The sequence below is a fragment of the Anopheles marshallii genome, chromosome 2, assembly GCF_943734725.1.
Source record: "Anopheles marshallii chromosome 2, idAnoMarsDA_429_01, whole genome shotgun sequence".
In the NCBI taxonomy this organism is placed as follows: Eukaryota; Metazoa; Arthropoda; class Insecta; order Diptera; family Culicidae; genus Anopheles; species Anopheles marshallii.
This window is the reverse complement of record NC_071326.1, coordinates 15,407,965-15,431,078: the sequence shown is the minus strand read 5'-3', so window position 1 is coordinate 15,431,078 and position 23,114 is coordinate 15,407,965. Positions and strand designations below refer to the sequence as shown.

The 23,114-nt window shown below is 45.5% G+C and overlaps 1 protein-coding gene across 1 annotated transcript; it reads right to left on the bottom strand.

Moving 5' to 3' along the window:
- Window positions 1-10,389: 10,389 nt before the first annotated feature.
- On the bottom strand, window positions 10,390-11,687 carry LOC128719707 (uncharacterized). The gene is made up of 2 exons (XM_053813335.1): window positions 11,586-11,687; window positions 10,390-11,001 (listed from the first exon to the last, which is right to left on the bottom strand). Exons 1-2 carry the CDS (start codon window positions 11,685-11,687, stop codon window positions 10,390-10,392), a joined length of 714 nt encoding a protein of 237 aa, XP_053669310.1.
- Between the last annotated feature and the right edge of the window lie 11,427 nt (window positions 11,688-23,114).

Sequence of the window (23,114 nt, the reverse complement as noted above, 5' to 3'; positions counted from 1 at the left end):
CAGTTGTGAGAAATTGTAGACAAACGCGGTATTTCTCAAAACAATAGTTTTGATAATCAGTACCCAGTATTCTTCGACATTCCACGAACCATTTTGACTTGAAATTTCCATTATCGGTTTTCATAAATGCCTGTAAGGTGAGCTAACAATCAACCCTATTAAATCGTAAATTTATCAACTTGTCTTCTGAGAAAAGTCCATCATAATAATCATTAGTGAAGAATCATTCGGATGAATGATGTCCGAATTGTCCGATGATGAATGAATGTCTGAAGTTTCTTGAATCACTTAAGACACTACGAACCCCTGAAGTTTCAATAGTCTCTAAATATTCGTGGAGCTCGAACGATAGCATCAGGAATTTCTAAGGCTTCAAGAATCTTTGAATATTTTAGGTTGTATGAAGATTTGTAAAATCAGGTAATATTGCACAAGGAATCAGAACTGTTAGCATAAACTCGTTGAATTGGTCAAAATTAGTGGATTAGAGGTCAAAATTTCTTGCAATATAGATTCAGATTCACGAATCTTATTCTGGCTACTCTTGGCTTTGTAATCTATATTTTGTACTTTTTATGATTGTTGTCTATTTATTAATTTACAAGATAACCGTTTTTTCGAACTTCAGACTGTAGATCTCCCCTTATAAGAAAGGAAATTGTTGTTAATTTTTGTAAAACCCATAGTTTTTGGATATTTGGTGATTTAATTCAATATCTTTTATTTTATTTGCAATCCATACATTTAATTACTTCATCCAACAGAAAAATAACGCCAACAACTTGCACGATAGGAATCGGTCCGTTGTGAATTTCCAGCGAAAGGAAGCGGAAATGTTTACGAGCCATAAATAGATTGTCCAAAAGAAAGTGTTGGCTCTCCGTTGCGCATTCTAATCGTTTGTTGCGCACATTCACTTTTCAACAAAACCTATCAAGAAGAAGAAGAAGGCGACGACGACGTCGAAGGGTGAACAAAAAAAAAAACACATACCCCCAACACGCGCGGTCGAACAGGAAAAACCATTACTGGTCACAATCAAATTCGTACTTTTCCTAAGATTTATCTCCACGTGCAGGCGGATTCAGGCGCGTTAGGGAATGATGGAAATTGAAAGTAAAACAGCCCACCACGGTACATGGGATGGCGTTGGGTCCGCGCAGAGCAGTGAAATAAAAGTAAAATTGAAAACGATAAAAAAATCCTCCGGTGTCCGGGGCGCGGTACGTGTGTGTTGCTTCCTTTCTATTTCTATATCGAGCCTGACGGCACTCCGGGCCAGAGCATAAAAGCAACATAAGCCGACGGTAAAGAAGTTTATACATCGGGAAAGGGGTGAGACAAAAAAAAAGGCGCACACACTTATAAGTTACCCTCGTTTCACTCACTTTCGCTCTCGGTTAATTGTGGCCGGCCGGACTGACCCGAGAAGGTCCCCCGGGTTCGGACGGTTGTTCCCGTTGTGATGAGAAAATCTTTGCCCAACCTTCGCCCTCCCGAACCGACTGCTGTTGCCCGTTGCGCGTTCGGAAGCAGTTTGGGTCAGTTGTGCCGCCCCGCCCCGGGGTCGGTTCCCTGATGGGTGGCCATCTGAGCACTGGGGGCTGATCCGTCTTGCATGCATGATGGACGGTGGCTATGTTCGGTGAAGCGAATCGTGATGATTAATCGTTCGGTCTTCGGGCGTTTTGGTCAATGGCCAGTAGTGAAGCGAAGGGAGGAAAGGGAGACAAGTATTGACGGCGTAGGGTGGGTTAGTTTTACTTGTTGTAATCAAACTAGCGCGAGGCATTTCAAATCTGGATGCAGCTTAGAAGAGATACCGATCATTAACATTTTCATGCAATATTATCTCAAATTTTAAAACATTGTTAAGTATAAGAAGAACTAAATTTCAAACTCTTCTGGTTATTTTTAGATGTTAAGCAAGGAAAAGAATTTATCGGAACAATAAACTGGGAGATAAGAATTGAATAAATTGAAGTTTCGATGTCTTGAAGTTTAATCAAATCAATGAATCCTAAATAAGCACCTTGAGACATATAAAAAATTTATTAAATAAAAATAGATTGTGATGTAAAATATTGTAAGAAAGAAATTTAATATTGTTGTTTGAATTATCGTTAAATAATATTTACAATTCTTGAACTATATTTAAATAATAAATACAATCGTTCCCAGCCCTCCTGACATGTGTATACAAGAAATGGGCAATTAAACTCCTCCCGAGTGCGTTTCTAATCGAGACTGGTTTCACTTTCCTGCGGTCGAGCTACGGGACCACGACCCTGTGCTCCAGATCGCATCGACACACGTTCCTGACACGGACCACGTATTATTCTCTCGATGTTGCCTGTAATTTTATACTTTTCATGAGTAGTGCTGCGTGCGAGTCAAGTCGAGATAGTAAGCTGGATTCATTTTTTCGGACCGACGCTAGTGACCAAACGCGTTTGGGGGATTCGATTCGACGATCTGGAACTTTCACCGGAAGCTTGCATCCCATAGATTTTCCGGGTTTGTAGCAGTACCTGCACGCAAATAGCTACTGACGGCTTGGGATTTTTTTTTTAAATGAGGGTCATACGTACGCAACGAATAAAATTAAACCGGGACAGCACAGCTGGTCCCAGCGGGTGACTATGGCTCCCTATCGAAGCTAGGGTCGATGAAGATGATGTTAATGATAATGATGATGATGATGATGTTGATTGGGACGATACGGACTAAAATCAAATCAAAACATAATTAAGACACCCATAATTTACGCCGACACGTTCCGACCCTCGAGCCGCAGTCGAGAGTTTGTTAATCGCTGTGCAAAAAAAAATCTACCCAAGTGCGACGTATAGAGCTACACGTAAAGGCAATACTTGGGTTGTGTGAATGTTTGCCATAAGAGAAGGAAAAGCTTCTGAAACATACTGGCTAAAGCCAAAGTCGGCTTTTGAGTGTTCTTTTGTTGTCATTATTTGCTAACATCAGTACGATACAGGAATTGAAATTTGACTTCAGTGGGTGTCTTTGGAGTCGTACATCTATCGGACTTTGTTGAAGTTGAACTAGAATTTGTCGAGGTAGACGTGGAATATTTCGTCCTTGATGCTTTTGTAATTTGGAATCAACTCTGTTCAATGTCCTCTCAATTTATTAATTAGCGGAGCGTCAATTGAAATAACCTTCAACAGGATCGATTTCAGATGGCAAAAATTCCAGAGATTGGGTAGGAATTGTATGGAATCCAGAAATGATTTAAAATTTATCATTTTTAATCAAACTGAAATCAATCCGACGATGTGGTTCTATAACTACAGCCCATCGTAAAGCGAATGCTAATTCAATCCAACGGAATCGCGGTCGATATTGTAATTAAGCAACGTGCAGCACTTTTGCCTTTTTTGGATTGTTCATTTTATATGTTTTACAATAGGTCAACAGCATCATTAACTACACGCACATCTCCGGTTTCATACTGAAGCTTCCCTTTTCTTGACCGCGTACAGCGTCCATTGCAAGATGAAACTGTTAAGTTGTAAAAAAGTGCAAACGAGCGGAAACAGTAAGCAAAGTGTGAATAATTGCTAGAAATTCAATTACTTGTGCATCGGGTACGATCCACTATCCATTACAGGACGCTTTCTTTCTAATTTGGCTGAGTGTGCTTGTGATGTGTGGGTAACGGGCGTGGGTATGCAAATTGTGCCTTTCATCAAACATGTTTATGCTGCTTTTATTATGTTGATATTTAAAATATGTTTTAAATATACAAATGTTTATTGAATCCTTCCTATTTGGCTATTTAGGTACTAATCTAAGGAATGGTTTGGACTTTCTAACGACAATTTCTAACAAATTGAATTATAAACCCTTAACCGAACCAAAGAAACATATATATTATGATTGGGCAGTTTAATATGATTTCCATTTTCTTCGAGCGACAGTTCGTCCATTCCTCATCCCGAACGAGCTCACCATATGTTAGCGCCATCATCGTCTAGTCAGCAGCACATACCATCCGGGTGTCATTGGTTTACAGCGAATTGCACTCGCTCGGTAATTGCATTCGCTGCTTGAAGCCTCCCCGGTACCGGAGAAAAGGTAATAAGAAATAAAAAGAAAAACCATCCTACGTGGAAAGGAACAAAAGTGCATTGCATCCGGTGCAGTGCTCCCGGTTGGCCGCGACGGCCTGGGCTGTGAAATGGTTTCATTTCGTTTTTAGTATGCACTCGTTGTTTGCGTACGATTGGCGGGCATGCCTGGAGGCACGGTGGGCAAAATTCCTATGGTTGTGGAGCCGCCGGTTGAGGCGTTTTACGTTTCACAACTTCTTGCAGCCGGCAGTCATGTGCATGGTGTACATATAGGGCCCTGGTGCTGGTTGCAGACCAAACCAAAGTGTAGGCCGGTCGTTCGGAGACCGCTTCTGAAGTGCGTTCCATGCATTTGATTTTAGTGTGCTCACTTTCGAACGGTGAGCGCCATACGTACCAACGCCAACCCCAACCCACACCGGTGCCATTGGCCTAGAAACCGTGAATCAAATCGGCCGAAGGTTATTGATCAATGGTTCAATATTTAGCTTCAAAAAGTTCGATTTGTAATTCCGCTTTCGTCTGATTACTGCGTAGACGAGGAGAAATAAAATATCGTTCGCGAAACGTGGAAACTTATCGAGCTGCCCAACGCTGGGTTGACAGTTGTGAGCGATGAACGCTTTTTTCGTCCATTCCAATGTACCACCTCGTGATGAAATGAGGCGAGAAATTAAGAAATTATCATCGTTTTTCATTTTATTCTATCATCCCATGCTGGGACGGTAGCAAGGATAGCAAGAACTTGTATTTCCAACCAAGAGCCATACCGTATCTCTTGGGTATCAAAGGCGGACATCGAAATGACGTAAGTTATCATCTTGCTATCTGCTCCTTTTCTTATTTGTGCCATCATTTGCATACACCCAACCGCTATCGAACTTTGTTCGGTCCGTTTTGTTCTGATTTACCGCTGGCCGTTCGGGTCACGATTCGGAGGCGGCTGGATGTGGGCTTGAGTGCCGTGCTGTGTAAGTTTTTGCAGCTGACTACCCTGTCAATGATGTTGGGCGAAACTTCCCCGTTGGACAGGGGTGAACAGGTCAGGGAGCGTTCCTTCTCAAGCTGCCGACGGAACGCTCTCAATATGATACTGAAGTTTATTGGAAATATGCAAAGCTGATTTAGCTCCTTTCATTTGCGAGTTTCTTTACATTAAGTTTAGAAGGGACCGACGTACGTAAAAATTGCGTGAGATTTTCAATGAAACACAAGACAAAAAAAATGTTGACAAGAACTTTTTTCTTTCACGGTGGGAAAGTGCTGATCAGACTGCAAAATGTTCGCAGTAATAAAATGGTTAATTTAATCAAATTTGTTTACGTAGCCGAGAATTTTGGTGATGTTGTTGAAAACTTGCTGATGCCAAAATTGATAGAGATATAAAAGAGAAAGAGACCTACCTACATGAATAAAATTCATGGCGTGTTTCATGAATTAATAACAAAACACTCTGAGAAGTCAGCAAAGAAGGATATTCAGAGCAAGTAGAATTAAATAAAAAACTATCTACGATACGATACGTGTGAAGTTATAAAAATGAGTAAGATTTGGTGAAAAATGTTTAATGCAGTTGATTTGTCTGCTGTTTTGCAGTAACGATCATTTTAAAATACGATCAATGCTTTCAAATTTTTCATCGATTATGCATGTTGATCGTGTTACCCAAGTACCAGACCTGATTTAACGCACATAAAACGTAAACGTCGATTAAATAAAAAAGTTTAACCGTAAATAAGGTTAGTTTTTGTTCAAATATAATTTGTTTCGAAGGAACGAAAAAAAAAGTCCGATCGAAAATCAATTCATCTTTCAAATCGCTGTTAGTTCGGTTTGAAATATTTCATTTCGTCGAGGCATGGAACAGCGTTTCAACTCGTCGAGTTATGCTAAGGCGAGTTTCAAACGAATAGCATTCATCACAATGGGAAAGATGATGGCGGTATGATCATGCGCGATCATATTTAATTCCCTTTTTGTACAGCGGTACACGTAGCAGAAAACCATTTTTTTCATACTTCTTACTCACATTCATTTGACTTTTTTTCATATTTCATTTCGTATCATATTGCATCTTTTAATTGATTTGTAGGCTTTAGTGAATACGAAGGCTTCAAACATACGAATCGATGTAATTTTATTGCAAAAAGAATTATAAAAAATGGTTTTACGCGCTATTTAGTAAATATGTTCAATACGTAGGATTTATTGATTTTTTATTGCTTCTCAAAATTATCTTTTCTTTTTAGAATACTTCTGAATAAATACTACATCGCGAAGCAGAAATAAGCATAATAAAAAAATATTACTTTTCTAATTCAGCTTTTAGTTTTTAAAAGCAGTACTTCTAATAATCAAATAAACATATAAGTTATGCTTATCCCTCATCACCCTTCGTCGTCGCTAGTCGCATCGTAGCAGCATTAACTTTGGGGCGCATCGCATGATGGTAGCGGCGCAGGTCTTTACACAAACGGACCGGATGAAATTCCCATCCGGAGCAATTCCCCGTAGCAAGGACCGATTATGGTCGCCTGACCGTTCTAACGATAAAAACAAAACAAGAAAGCAGCTAGTGTTGTGTCTTTTGAGAAGAGTCATTTATGTGAATTTTCGGTAAATAGTCATTTAAACCGTAAGTCAATTTTCTATATATTTATAAATCATCGAACATTCTAAAAAATAATAAACCCTCAAAGGTTAATGAATTTTAAAGCATTTTAAATCCTAAATGATGATGGAATATCTTAAATTCTTGGTAGAATTCGATGCCATTCGAACCAGTCATGTTCTACTTTTTACTAGATATCAGCTTCTTTCTAGAGGTATGAACATTTTTGAGTAGCCTAGCACATTGAGATCATTCAAAATATACAATTTTATTGATTTTAATAAAAAACGCGTGTCAAACGAGTAACTTTTATCTTCAATAAACTTGCATCAAGCTGTATTCGTATTGAAGATTAGTTTTTAATTATAAAAAGGACACCATTATATAACAATTACAAGTGTCACTACAACCTTCGAGGCGTGAGAGAGCTGAAGAGTTTTTTCCGTAAATACCCGTTTGTCAGAAAGATGCTTTCTAAGCAGTAGTACATTTCATTAGTTGGAAGATTGAAGAGAAGGGATACATCTGAAATTATTCCATAAAATCACACGCAAGGAATGCGTCCTTTCTTTCAATGCTCCTGGAAATCCGGACACCGGAGTTGCTGTCGCGCTGAAACCTGGAACCACCGACAGGGAAAAGTGAAAGTCTTGCAGTTTAATGCACCAAGTATCCACCAACACACGTGGTTGGGTACCCGGTGAAAGCATAGCGTAATCGGAATTGCACACAGATGCTCTGACTGCATCACGGGTGGTCAAACGTTCTTGGGCAGTGCGGAGTGCGACACCTATTTCGCTCCGATGCATATTATTCCACTTCATCATTAGGAAAAGAGATTCACATTAATAGGTTCGTTCTAGGAAGGGATTATTTAGGGTCAATAAATACAGACTGCGGCCGGTGCACAAATGAGTTTAAATGAGGTTATAAATTATATCAGCCCATCCTCCCGAAACTTAGCAGAACAAACGCTTTGGCTTCGGGTGGGCATAAATTAATAAAACCCAAATGCATCGCTAGCGGAACGCTACGGCCAAGCACTGCACCACGTCCGAAAGCTCGTTCGAATCGTTTTTTTCGTGGTGGTTTGGAAATAATTGGCTGACGCTTACAATCAGCGCGAGAACAGCGCATTCCGAAAGGGGAAAAGAATAAATCTCGGTCCCGCAATGGAGATAATCATGCGAGCGCTAGATAGTGGTAATAATTGCCAAAACAAAAACGTGGAAATCCTCAAACCCCACGCAATTAACACACTTCCCAACGGCAACGGCATCTTCGGCCCGATGGGGAGATCCACCCGGTTGCGGTTGGTAGAAGTCGATGGTTTTATTGGATGACGGTGGAATAAATTTTATATGGATTTGGTTGGAACTCGTGAACTGGTTATGTTTGCCGTTGTTTTGCTCTATTCCGATATTATTCCCCACACATGAAGGCTGGTAGGGGTAGTGGCTACACGCGAAGGGGTTTTTTTTTTGGAGAGAAATCAAAAACAAAATCCCGAACGCACTTTCCGTGGAGCCACCACCGGGAGCGTAGCATAAGCAGTCCGTGACGTTATCGGCATGATCGTGTTGCGATAGTCGGGCACGCTCCGTGCACGCAAAACTCCGTCACCATGTGTCCCATTTGAATGCGTCACCCAATAACGGAACCAGCGGTTGTCACTAATGCGGCACGGGGAGGGTGGTCCAAATGCCACTGCCACCCACTTCTCATCCATGCATAAACCGTAATGAGGTCAGAACGTTTCGCTTTCGATTGGCCGACGGTGAACGTGACGTTGGTGTTGCGTGCGTGGAGTCGTTTCCGGTTAGCGAGCGTTACGCTGGAAAAGGTTTCCGTGCTGGTGATCGAGGTGAAAGGAACCAGAGCTGGATCAAGCTGTGACATTTCTTCACCCAGTACACTCTACCCACTCGCCCATTCGGGAGCCCAAGTGCTCAAGGAAGCCCGGCCGACTCTCTACGATCGGCTGTGCCGACTCACGACGGTTGTTGTTCGTAACTGTTCGTAACTTTATTTTCACATTTCTTTATTTCTTTTGATTTCTGCTCTTATTGCCTCTTGCATTTTCTCACTTGCTCTTCTTATTTACAATGGTTTATGTATGACGGAAAGGGGAGTTTCATTTTCTCCTTCTGCGTATTGCGTACAAGACTCTAGTCCCGGGGATCTCCCGGAAGAGATTCCGTTTCCGTTCCTGTTGTGCGGATGCTGCTGGGGTTGTGTGAGTGTGTATGTGTATGTGTTTCTGCCCATCGTTGCGACGATACGGGCACGAAGAGGATGTGTGAAGGATGAGGTGGAACGGGAAGGCTCCGGAGAAGAAATCCACTCCAACACGGTACGGTTCTGAGCATAATTGCTTTTGGGTGGGGTGCGTTGAACAGTTAAGCGAACTTGCCGCCACCCCTAATCATACACCCCACCGGCGGTGAGTACGGCGGGGGTGGGAAGAGTAGTGAGGCAGATTGCCAAACCACCGTACGCTCAGACACCACCAAATTATGCAGAGGAAGGCACCCACTAGCACCCAGAAGTTGAGACTAACGGACACAAATCGTCCGCCAAAGGCCGAACGGGACCGAGTCGGTGTAGCTTTACCAACCAATTCTTCTCGTTCGCTTTTCGCGCTCGTGCCTCTTCCCACCCTTATCGTCGCTTCACGTCTGTTCAGATTCAGAAAGCTTGCTGGTTAGAAGACTAGAACCCAATTCGGTAGAATTGGGTGTAATTGAAAAAAAAAAATCAAAACCAAAAACACGACATGCTCAACGGATGCCGGCGGTATGGGCAGCTGCAGGCAGCCACGGCCACTGCCAGCCCGATGGCAACATCGAGTGCAGAATGAGAAGAATGTTGACAGGGAATGTCTAGTGAGTGGAGGTGTTTGATGTGAGAACTGGAGACCGCTGTCACCCGTGGACGGGGCGACGGGGTGGTCCGGTCGGGCTCGGGCCGGGGTGCGTCTTCTTGTAGTAAAGAAAATCGGTCCACCCCGAACGCAGGTTGGGCCCGCTACTAACGCTATATATCGATTGGGACGCCAGATCGAATTACCTCAATCGGCCTTGGTTCGCGTAGGGTTTGAACGAGATGTAAGGATTACAGGGTTAGACTAGAATGAAGAATAGTGCTCGGGATGGGGATTTTAAAGTTAAACGTTTAAAGGTACAGACCATTTGCCGCACGTTTTGGTCGATAAAGGTCCGCAACCGCGGTGGCAATAGGTGGTAGTAATAGTAGTAAAACGTAGTAGTAATAGTAAAAGTAATAGCAGCTATCATAGTGATCAGTGATAGTGTGTGTTTGGTACGAGATTCGATCGCGCACGCGGGATCGAGTGCCTCTTTCAGGTTTCAGTTTTGAAGGAGGAAATGGTACGCGCCTGCATACACGCGCGTATGTGTTTTAATGCGTGCGCGCGTGTGTGTGTGTGTCTAGTGCGGGACAGTGTCGGTTTTGTCAGTAGAGCAAAACATGGTCACAACAAAACAAATGAACAAATCAATTCCTCATCTATCGGCTAAGTTAATAAATTAATCTCGATCTCGGGCGGAGCACACTGCGGGGAAGGCGCACCGAACCCCGGGCAGCGTGTGTGACCGCTAGCGTTAATAAATTAAAGGGATCTTGTCGTTCTGCTGGTGCGGATCGCTCGTGTTGCAGCGTCGTCTACTTTCGCACGGGCTTGTGACCGGCGTAGGCGATCGAGTGAGCGGGCTGGCTGTGGGAACCATAGTCACCGTATCCGCTCGACTCCCAGCCACCGGACGAACCGTGGTACGAGGTGTGGTCGTCCTTCTTGGAGAGCAGCTTCTTCAGGAACAGGAACTTGGACAGGACGAGCGCGATCACGGACACGATCAGCGCCTTCTTGGCGATCAGCGCGATGCCGAGCAGGGCCAAGAGGGCCAGACCGACGATCTTCAGCTTCACCAGTCCGAGGATGGGCAGGAGCGCCTTCAGGATCTTCTTCTTGCCGCGAGCCTCCGCAACCATGGCGCGCATCTGGCCCTTCACCTCCTCCGGGATGACGGTGGACAGGCTGCGGGCAGCACCGGCCATATCGAGGTTCAGCGAGCGCTCGCGCAGGAAGCTGACCGAGCGTTCGAACACGTAGTTCTCCAGCGCATCCTCACGCGTCTCCACGCTGTTGGCCGACTCGATCTGGGCACTGTCGGCGCTGTACGAGCGGGAATCCCGACCGGCCGTCTTTACGAACGACAGGCCACCGGCCAGGCTGATCTGTGGCTGGTCGAAGAAGTCGCGTGCCTTGCGGTAGAACTGGAAAGAAAATTTGATGGTCAGTAACGCTTTCGTCGGGGTTCATCTACATTTTTTAATGTCGAATTAGTTAAATGCTAATCAATCTTGACGAATCCATCTGGAGGTCTGAAACGGCACCTCAACTATTCTTTAAATTTAATAGTCGAGCTGAGTGCATGATCGATCGTTGATCTACAATTTTAAAACTCAAAGATCCAGAAGTACTTCCTACTATTTCGCTTTGAGATGATGTAACAGGATTTTTAATTGCTTAAGCGGAAACTTTTGTTAAGAAGTTAAAATTATGGAACTGCACTATTTACGTCAGCACTGGAGCAATTGTCTGTTTGTTTTCAAACCTTCTTTACTCGCTTACTACAAAAGATCTACGTAGCAAACGATCAGATACAACAACCCCTTTGATGGAGACACATTGCAATTGATTCGATTCTTCACCATCACAAATGTCCACGGATTATTTTTTGCTGTAGCACACTGTTCCTTCACTAGGTCTCAGCAACCGTTCTTGAAGTTCACTACTTCCCATCCCCCATCACATCGCCCCAAGTAACGCTTATCGTTAACACACTGGTATGTCGTACCGTGAGCTGCAGGCAGGAGATCGAATCCTTTTCCAAACAATCCTTGAAGTCCTGGGCCGAGGCCAGGGCGCACACACTCAGCACACAGATTAACAGCTTCATGGCGGAAATCACGGTGTGCGTGGGGGGAAGTTTTGCGGGTAGAACGTGCACTCGGGCGAAAAACAACGTTGAACTGAAGCGGCTACTGCGAGCTTTAGGACACACACACTAGCGCTAGCGTTGGGTTTTTGGGCTCCTCACCGGTACGGAACTAAACACGGATTGACAATTTTCCACACGCTACCGAGGTGTTTATAAGAGGCTGGCGTTCCCAGATACCCTCTCTCTTCGTAGTGCGCTTTCTCCTGCTGTTGTTCCCACTCGCACACGCGCGTTCGGCCGCGCACTGTTCGCTATCCATCTCGTTCTCTTTCTCCTGATCTTCACGATTGTGCGATGCGGCGATCGCGGATCGTGGAATCGTCCGGGTGGCTTCGGTCTCTATGCTCTTCTCTTGTTTTGCAGGGTGCGAAGGTGGTGGCGCTTGCGCACGCACACACTGGGACGCACGCGCTCAGCATCATGGGCAACCGCAGCCTGCAGCTCGGCTCCAGGGTCCGGGATGGTTGGCTTTTTTTTTGGGGGGCCACGCCGTCGAAGCTTTCTTCGGGGCTTTCTTTCTTTCTGGGCAGCTGCTCTTCGTCTTCCAGCGCGGGGTTTGGTGGGTGGGGGGTGGTGGCCGGGGGAGGGAGTTCGAGCCCGGATGTCGATTTTTTCGTCCCTTACGTTGCATCTTTTCTTGCGTCTCACCGTTACCGTGGCCTCCGGGGGAGTAACTTCGAATCGATTCACAAATATTTACATTCTCCTACTTCTGTTCCACGCTCAGTTTGGCGAACGGGTTCGTTGATTTTTGTACATTCGTACACTGAAACTGAGTGATTTTTTTTCTGTTATTGTTATTCGTTCCATTCCGTTCCTTTTCTGGCCAGCGAAAGCGTGTGTTCATTCTTGGTCGCTTCACTTACATGTTTGTGTATTAATGTGCTTTTTTTTTTAATCTGTTCGCTTCCTCTCCCGGTCGATGATGACGCAGAGGATTCTCCGTGTTGTCGCAAACCGGGACCTTCACGCTTTTTGGGGCGGAAATTCGACGGCAATCAAATTAGAGACCCTTTTTCGCGATCAAACCGGCATCCCGGGGGCATTCGTTTTGATTGGGAATCGAATGCAGTGTGTCCACTGGTGACTGTCGGATTGCCGCTGATTATACGATTAGCATTCCACGGAGTGAGAGTTAAAATGTGGCGGATCTCCCAAAAAAAAAAAGAAAAGAAAAGCGCGGCCTGTGTGGAAGATCGATTACCAGTCAAGGCTTTGTCCACCCGGATCTTGAACCCTATCCGGCGTGCTAGGATACCGGCCGGGTGAGTGGGGTTTCGCCCAAGAGCATCGAAAATGAAATGGTAGGGTTGTATCCGGTGGTGATTCAATGATTTTATCCATACGTTGTAAACATCCGGAATTCAGGTCGGTTTTGGTATATATATAGTTATGTTTCTGTTTTGATTTGTACAACCCATCCACCCACATACTGTGCGTTCGTCACAGAATGGTGGCGTTTTATTGTCACATCCCAAGGAACCGAACGATACAGGAAAAGGCGATTCCTAGTAAAACGTTGGGTGTTTTATTGACCGTTGCCAACTGCCAATCATTTCTGACAGACCGATACCGGTTATTGATACAATCGAACGAAAAAGGTTGAATTTACCTTTGTTACTACAAGAATTTGCTGTTTTAGGGTGACAGTTACAGCTGTTAAATACCAGGGGGCGGTTGGATACACTTTTAATCAAAACAATATTATTTAAATAAAGTGCGGATAACAATAAATTTAAATAAATCATTTTGTTTGTAATATTAAAGATAAAACTAAATAAATGTAAATAATTTTACTTATAATGGTATCAATAATGCATTTGTGAAATGGAAGAACATAAATATTAATCCTGCCAAGGTTTGAACAACTAGCACGCTTTTTCTTATTATGATTGCATCAAATCGTGAAATTTTCCCTACTACGAAATTAGTGACCACTAAAGACAAGCTGATTAATGCACATGAAATAATATTCCGTCCAAAATTTCCGACGGGCATGTTTGTACGCAGACACAACAACAAAAAAAAACGAAACACCCATATACCCTTTGTGCAGAGGTTCGCCGACTTCCCGCCCTGATAACTTTCCAAACGACCGATTTGTGGCCGCTGCGCCGCACTACGCCGTCGATACGCCGCTTTTATTGCATCACATGTTTCGCCTCGGAAGTACGCGGTTCGCACTCGTGACTGGCACGTTGATCATGGCGCGTTTCGGCCAAGCGCTGTAATGCTTTCCCACCCGGTCCAACTATCAACCCGCACCCGCGTAACGCGCCTATCCGCATGAAGCATCACGGTCCACCGGGGGTCTCGATCAAGCTGGCGGTGGAAATGCCGGTGGAGAAATGGCCCGCAAATTCCGGACCACCGGATCCGGCTAGATCCGGTCGACGCAATAAAGATGCAATCGGCAAACATACGTAGCGCTGGGTAGAAAGATGAAAGTTGTTTCTACCCCGCATGCTCACCGCACAATCACATACACACACTTCTTGGGATGGTGATCGGTCGATCGCGTCCTCGCAGAAAACCAAACAGCCGATTGCGATGGAGTCGACCACCGCGGGATACACGTTTTCCTGCGCTGCGTTTTGTGGTTTGGCTAGTTTTTCCAACCTTCTTTTTTTTCGCGAATGACGCGCGTTTCATCATCGATTGTGTGCCGCCCTGAGCGATGGCGGTGTAGGTACCGCTTGATCGATCCCTTTTGTCGGGAACGGATTGATGCAATGGTCCGCTGTCGATGATGTCGTGTAGATCCGGCGGATGGTGTTTATCCCTCGGTGACGTCAATGACTTTCCCCAGCAATGCCTTCACCCTCACTCTGTGCGATCTTTCCAGTTGGGGCGGTTATAGTTGGCAATGAAAGTGAAAGACTGTCCATGCGCGCTTTGGGGTCGTCCTTGCAGGCAGTAGGAGAGATCGTGCAGATGCGTGCAAAAATGCACCATGCACTCGGTTTGGCTTTTCTTTCTGCTGCAGTTTCCATTTCGGTGGAGGTTTTGACGTAGGTTTGCCAATACGGTACCGAGCTTGGAAGGGCAGTTGTTACGTTGGAGACACTTGCATCACCTCGAACGCAAACTGCAACGACATTGGATGGGTTAGCCCTCCTTCTTTGGAGGATCTTTGTTTACCATTTGCTTCGTTCGGTTTTGCAGAGACACTTTCACTGGTCCATAAAATCGAAGCCAAATCAAGTTTTTTTTTTGTTTAGACGAGAGCAACGGAAAAAGTAGTGGCAATGCAGCAAAACAACATAAAGCAGTACCCGAATGAAAGAGCTGAGTGGCAATATTTTGGATTGAATGCTTTTGATTCGAATGTGAATAGATCTATTTATTGTTTGAACGAACCCAACATTTTCAACATAAAATACACACTTCAAGACGAATCATCAGCATGGGAAAGCATAACGCCATTCGCGTCAGTAAATGCAGGTTAATATGAATTTCTTTCTCTCGAGCATCTTTTGCCCATCTCACGTGAGGCATGTTTTGAATCCAAACAGAACACAAAAAAGACAAATAAAAACAAGATCTGTGCGGAAACTCTTGCCCTTGAGCATTGTGGTTCATACCTTTCGCCGTACCCTAGACATCTCAACAAAGTGTTATCGAGTGGCATTCGAGCCACTGGTTCGCTAAAAAAAAGCCACAACTCTGCCCGGCCGAACACTGCAAAAAACCCAAGCCGGCCCATGCAAATGCATCTTCCCTCTTGGTGCCCTATGGGCTAGTGACCGCGGCAGGAAATATAAGACACCGTGGAAAGTGTTGGCCTAGCGCTTGGAAGTGTAGTCGAACCGAGCTTGGATGTAACTCGAACGAACCGCGTTGAAATGGAAAACTAGACGGAAAGCGAGGTTTTGTGTATGTGTGCAGAAAATGTTGGAACATAAAAGCCACCATTGCTCGCCCGGGGTATCCGAGCATCTGAAGAGGTCCTCGTGCGCTGGAGAAGATCGCAACGCAGTAACGAGAGTCGGTGTTGGGTGAAGAAAAACCCAAACGTTTGGTTTTAGCTTTCTCTTAAATCCTCCAATTAGACTACAAAACGAAGCTTCAGCGTTTGTTTGGAAAATGGAGAGAAAAGTAGCCGTATGGGTTTGCACTATCGAAAGCAGCGAAATCGGAAGTAGTGCCGGGCTCGAGCTGGTGGATAGTTTGTAATGCGCCAATCGGAAGCAAACCATTGTGGGTTGGAAAATTAATTGCATCCTCATTAGAAGCAGTTCACGGCAAAAACGACCCATCTACCAATGGTCGAATGGAAAGCGTTGTTGGCAAACAGCTCGGTTTACTACTGTAACGATCAATCCACTTCAAACTGGCCAGTTCAAGGTCTGTGCGTGTGATCAGCATTAGGCGGAAAACCAAGGCGGCACACTGTACCAACGCGGGAACCGTTCGTGACCTTTCCTAGCGCGAGAATCACGCAAGGGAACGCGTTATCCTGCCGGAACCTCCGAACTCCGTCCGTGTGTTCCGTACGGTCGGGTCAGATCCGTCAGTCAAAAGTGGGAAAAGGGGAAAAAAATGATGGAGTACCGTTCCGGGCATAGGAAAACGACCGAAAATTAGGCAGCGTGCTGATAGGTGCCGGTGCCGTGACAGGGCACCATGGTACCGACGCCCGGTAACCACCGTACCTAGTGGGTAAAGTTAGCGGATTTTTTATCCGTTCCGTTCGCATCTGTGAACCCGCGGCAGAGACCCGCGCTGGTGATGGTTGGCCTAATTTTTGCGCCCCCGTAACTCCGGGGCGAGGTTTATGCTTATTCATGGTCCCGGTGTCCGCGAGATTTGGGAAAATTATCGCCTTCACCCGTGGCACAGATGTTGTTGACCGCGTACACCGCGCACGCCCCACTCCTTATCGCTTGTCCGCGCTTCCACCCGGGTTCGAATGTTTATCAGCATTCCCAAGCAAAACGGCGAGAAGGAGTGTGAAAATGGTTGGCGAACGAACAAAAAAAAAGAGCATCAAAATTGGAGAGAAAAAAAACTCTGCTTCAAACGCAGCGAAGAAGTAAGATGTGTGTGTTCCGTTGGTAGATTTCATTTTAATGACCGCAATCGGTCGTATTTAATTAGACGCGTGCGGTGGCTCGTGCGAATGCTGAAACTACTGCTGCCTGCCACACTGTCTGGGTTTGTACCACCACTCGGTGTGTCTTCGGCGATAGGAGCGTAAATTTCGCATTTTACTTTTATACCATGTGCATCCTCGCCCGGTAGCTCGATGCCGCCAGGGGTGTCGTGCGGTTCGGTAGTTGACGATCGGTTTGCTGTTTTAAGTGCTGCAAACTCGCAAACCAGTGACGTCACGACGATACGTTGGAAAGCTGGTGGGAAAAATTGGAACACCTTTAAGTTAAAGTTTTTTGCCCTACTGTAGTATGATTAAAGAGTGGAAAATTATACATTAGGAGGGTTACAAATTTTCAATAAGTATTGGTTGCTTTCCATAGAAGGGGTTGAGAAAATGTAATTGTATAGGTCATTTACAGTAAACATTACAAGCGCAACCTTTTCTGCATCCGGGATTTGCAAAACTTAGCGAAAATTGTGTAACGAACGTTGCAGTTCGGTGGTGTATTTGACAGGACCGGTACAAAATCTTATTCGAACCAAACTATCCCAATGCAGGGATAATTATCTAGCTGTGGGTAAACAAAGTCTAAGAAAGCAAGAAATAACAGGCCAAAAGCTTTTTAGTTTGTAGAGTCACTAACGAAAAGAAAGATGTTATATCCTCCAGACAAAACTATTCAGCAAACAAAAAAACTAGTACAACAAAACCTTTTTGAGCTGTCCAAAACCAACCCGAATGTGAAGAGTTTGTTCTACCATCGTGCAACAATCTCGCAAAAAAAGTTTTTTAATTACGAAATGCAATACTTATCAGTCGCAGTTAAAGATTACAGTTTGGCTGTTCATTTTCAATTTACACAAAGGAGCTTGTTGTATTGGTTCCGTATCAGAAATGCGAACGAAAATTTTATTATCAGCGCACAAGAGTGTCACCCATATTTGGGTGACACAGGCCATAAATGGGTGACGCGGTACGGAACGTGTTAATTATAATTAATTTAATGGATGTAACGAAGGTTTTTGTGAAATATTGCAACCGCAATCAGCTGTGCTACTTCCAGCGTATTGGTCTCTTTTCGAGACACCAGCGGAAGATATTTTGTTTTGCCAACAACTTTCATGAAGCTGTTTATCATCATCCGCACCAAAGCACAAAACACAGCGTTGTTGCCGTATTGTTTAAGATGCTTACCAGAAACGGTGCTCACCAGCAGCGAAAAACTTTATCTATTCGATGAACATCAGCGAAAAGTTTTCCAAACTTCCACCGCACCGGGAGGCGTACTTTATAGTGCGCCTGGAATCAGACTGGAACCAACACTTGCAGTGTGAATTATCCGAGAAGGAAGCACAATAACCGCCGAAAGTCAGTCTTTTTCCGGGTGTGGATGTTAGTTTTCTTCGCCCCTATCGCACCGGATGGACAATTATTATGTGTCCGGTGTAAAAGTGGAATTTCTCATGCCCGTCAGGTCAAAATGGCCCTGCGGGGGTTTCGATCGCAAACTACCGAATGGTCGTTAATTCCGTACCGGGTGTACAACATCAACGGATGTCCCAAACACCATCTTCACCCGCACACTTTAGTCTCCTGTGACGGATCACCCAGGTGAAAGAGAAAGTGCAACAACCTCCGCTAACCGTGATGCGTTCGGATGCTAGAGCCATTTTGTTTGTCGTCTAATTTTGCCGCCTCCCAAAAAGGGACTGTTCCACGGTACGGAACATCGATGTGCCATTACGCGTGATTATGCACCGTTCCGGTTGCGATGTCACGAGGCGTACCGTTCGCACGTTTGCACGCACTGGACTCGTAGCGTTAAAATATCTCACCCCTATCGCGCCGACGGCATACCAAGAGAGCGAGAGACGGTATCGTGGTCTAACCTAGCGCACGGCCGCTTTTCCCGTGGCTTTTCCGTGGAAAAATGATACAAATTGAACTTGGTAAAGCAAACCCCAAACAACCCTCTGGACAAAAGCAAAACCAACGCTCTGTACCGGGTTCACCATGGCCCCACCATCACGGTCAGTCTCTGTGCCGGGAGCGATGGGAGAGTTCGCGTGCGTCCGAAGAGGTAATCGGGCAATTACTTGCTCATTTAGTCATCTGTCAAAAGGAAAGCCAACAATGGGTCCCCTTCCCACCTGAATGGGTGACGTTCTGTGGCGTCGACGCAGAAATTTGGCCCCCCGTCATCCACACGTGTGGGAAATGGGAAACAAACACCCGGGCAGCAACAAAGTGAAAGAAAGCGCAGTGTACACACGGGTTTTTGGTGCGGCCCGGATGAGGGCAGTGATTAAATCAAAAATACTTACTTCTTTTTGCGCGCCTGCTATTGCCGTGGGCTGGTAGCTGCTGGAATTCGCTGCCGCGAGCATCGAGCAAAGCCATTGCCAGATGCTATCGATAAATGGCTTTTTAAGTGAGTTGGTGAGTAGCCGGTTTGGGTTGGTTTTTGTTGTTTTTATTTCTGTTCTGAGAAATATTTGTCATCTCCAGATCAGCGCTTGATGGAGCTTTGCAAACTCGTTGCACTTTATGGTAAATTGATTCTGGGGGGAAGTTGTTCGTACGCAGCTTCGCACAGAGCAGCCGGGATGAAAAGAACATTGGTCTGTGGAAGCAAGTTGCGCAAAAGACCGGCGGGTACTTCCGAGACAACCGTTGGCCGAGTGGGCTGCAATGTAGATCAGCTTGAAGCCGCTTGCACGGAAACAAAGAACGTATTCGTGGAAAATTTCCACCATCCAAAGTATCCATCCAAGTACGTCCTATTTGCTCTCAATGCTGTGGGCGAGAACCTTTGTCGGGTAAATAGATCACAGACAATTTAGCACACAATTTGTTCTGCAGTAATTTCGCCGGTTGTTGTAGGCAAATAGACACGTGGCTAGGGGCCATTTGAGGTAGTCAGCAGTTGGTAACCCACCTCAACCCCAACCTCCGATATAAACATCTACTCAGTGCGGTAATCTTTATCGTCTTGTTAGGAAACTTTGGCCAAGGCCAAGATGCCAAGATGATGGCTTTCCTATGCTCAGCAACATTTATATGGTAGGTAATGCCGATTATCATCGTAGTTTGCGTATTATTGTAGAGAGTGAATGGGTTTTACCGGTTCCAGAAATTGTTTGCTTGACTGCGTTACGCTTTTGATAGCAGTCCATAAGATTCCAGTGTTAAGCGGTTAAGTTTACGTAGGAACGTTAAAGGTGCGATGTCTTACTGATGCATGCACTCGGATGAAAGTCACAATAAGAATCTTCTTTCCTGAGAATAGCATCACCCAGGACATGGTTCGTGGGTTGCTTAAAGCTAGGTGGAACTGCTCAAAATGTCTCCGGGGTTAGCATATCGTCCGAAATCCAAAGGTATAGGGAAAGTTGCTGTCCTAAATTTGATTTTATCAGTTGCTTCCGTTCGGTCAGGGGTTTTGGGGGAGTTACGAAATGGGCCAAAACTGCGTCGCGTTCGGGAGGAGAAACAAATCGGAACCAAACCCACGTCACAACCCGAAAAGGGATTCGGTTCCGAAGGGGAAGGGTTCCGAGGGAATCTGTTCAACCGCTAGCTCCCGTGGACTAGTAGGGCGCTTTTTGTTGGTCATCCGCATTTGCATTCTAATTTTATCCCAACACCAAAGGAAAACACGTACGGAACAGTGCGGGAAAGGCTGGATGGTACCGGGCCAGAAAGCGATCTCGGCCCTCGGTGGATGGAAATCGACCGTGCAACATGAGATGATGGGTATCTGATAGTTGGGCGGGAGAGAACAAAAAAAAAACAAGAAATATGATAGTAGAAAGAAACATTGAATGGAAGCGAAAAATACCAGCTACGAACAGGCAGCAGCACGCGGTGGACGAAGAAGCACAGCAAAAAAAAAAAAACAAGGCTGATTAAGCATTGGCGGGATTATGGAACACGTTAAAGGTAAGATGGAGCGGTAACCAAATTCAACCCACTAACTATGAACGGCCTCCCCGATATATCCCCCCGGTCGAACCCATTCATAAGCGGGGCAAGATGCAGATAATTGTCCGAAAACCATCCCATTGGCCCATTTTTTTCACTTCACCCAATCTACTCTGCCTCCCACCTCCTCTCTCCCCTTGTGCGTTGATGCTCTGCAGCAGATCGGGTGCATTCCTGGCGAGCGGGTTCGGCAAGCTGCCGAAAATAAATCGTTCCGCGAGACCATCCCGGTGGAAAAGAATGTGGTGAAAGTATGGAATGGTGCGGGTGAGCGCTGGCCACACTGCTTACCGGTCTTGCACCGGGGGTAGAAAAGCGCCGCACTAGTGGAAAAGATATTAAAAAAAAACCACACACCTCACACACACAGCATAAAGAAGAGTAAAACAAGCGAAGTAGCAAACTGCTAGAGCCGTTGACCGTCGAGAGCAGCCTTCAAGCATTGGGGCAATGGAGGCAATCCGCCTTAATGGAGAAGCCGCTACTCGTGGCGTGAAAACGGTTATTGATAGGTGAGTGCTTCCCCGACTATATACGTGCCCGGTATCCACTATCGTTTCCACTCCTATCCTGCTGCGTTTGGTAGCAATCGATGCTATCGATGTCGATACCGCGGCCGGGGATTAAGAGCATCGAAATAGTTCACTCGAGTGTGTATGCAAACCTGCCCGCCGTGGGGAACCGTTTGCGATACCGGGGCAAAAGCGATCGGCGAGGCGTGGCGAGTGCTGCTTCTGACAGGGTAGAGTGGAGTTTAAACTAATAATTTGAACTTTGCACTACTTTCCTAGCAGTTAGTAGTGACCCGTTTAGTGAAAATGAGAAAAAAACACCGATGTGTGAAGTTGTTTATGGCATGTTTTATTTCGTATGTATGTATGAAGGTCAAGTTGCGCATGGAATATCCGGAAATAAGGGAGAGATCTTGCTCAGTTCATGACCAAGCTTTTGAATTCCATTATTTATATGTACACTTTGCAAGGTTTTAATGACCATCTTAAGCATAGGAAAAGATTGGAATTTAATAGAATTAAGTGTTGACACACAGCAGCTAAATCCTCTCCAAACGAATGCGGGCATGACACTGTAATGCAACTTAATGTGCCGATGTACACATTCGCATGAAAATTAACTCACCATAAACATAAATTTCCTTTTAAACATCTCAAGAATCCATACGAAAATCTCATCACAGCATGCAGAAGCTTTTACCGGAATTGAATTCCCTTAAAGCTCCCGGTCCTGGACGAAATCCTTTACCCAGCAAAAGGACGGCTGGTAAACACTGACTAGGCGTTTCATGGCCCCATCCACCGTTACCATCGTTTGCTAACAAACGCTTGTAATAACAATGTTCCGTCCGACGACAATCTGTTTGCCTGTTTGTCCATCACTCTTCCATTTCCCCCGCATGCCAAGAGCGTACGTGGATAGCTCGGATTCATCGCAAAGTGTGCAAAATTGCCTTACTTATTCACGCCTTCACGGTGACGCGGGACAGCACGTGGAGCGGAGTGGCGAAGGTGGCATAATGTTGGCCGGAGCGTGTGTGTGTGTGTGTGTGTACCGGTGCGCATGTCGCATGGCTTGAAGCTACAGATATAAAGCGTATGAATATGGGCGCGAATAAAGGCACACCAATTCGGTGGTGTAGACTGTACGGCCAGCTCGGTTCGGGACGAGTTTAATATAACCCACGGTGGTTTGCCGTACATACCGAGGGCCTGATTGTTTACCCATCACATGATCATCAAACCGTACTCTCGAGCTCAATGACGAGGCGCCGGGGCTGTTGTCACGGAATACGACGGACCGTGGTGCTACACTCGAAGCGTCGAATGTCGAAGAATGCGCACACAATGTGTGTGTGGCAAAAAAAAAAAAAAAACACACGGTTGGAGCGAAAATAAAAGACATATACAAACACAAATCGTAAGCATCGTTTTGGGATGTGTATATTTGGAGATTGGCCGATTCATTCACGGCTACAACGTAGAACACCGGCACCGCTGTCCTGTGCCTTTTTCCGATGGCGCACCACTTTCTCGCCAGTAGTTCCGGGGATCGATAGTATGTCATGTGGATTGCCTCTACCGTGCCGTGGGAGGGTGGCAACGCGTTGGTTTGGTGGTGGCTCACAGCTTATGGTGACCTCGCCGATGAGGTGGAGAATGTAGAAAGCATTCGTGAACCTGTTCCGGATCTTACCACACATCCTCCCCCTCCTGGTCAGGGCCGCCCGCTGAGCAAATCGGAGACATTCGGACATTCGGCGGGGCGAGTGCTAATAAAACGTTTTAGCT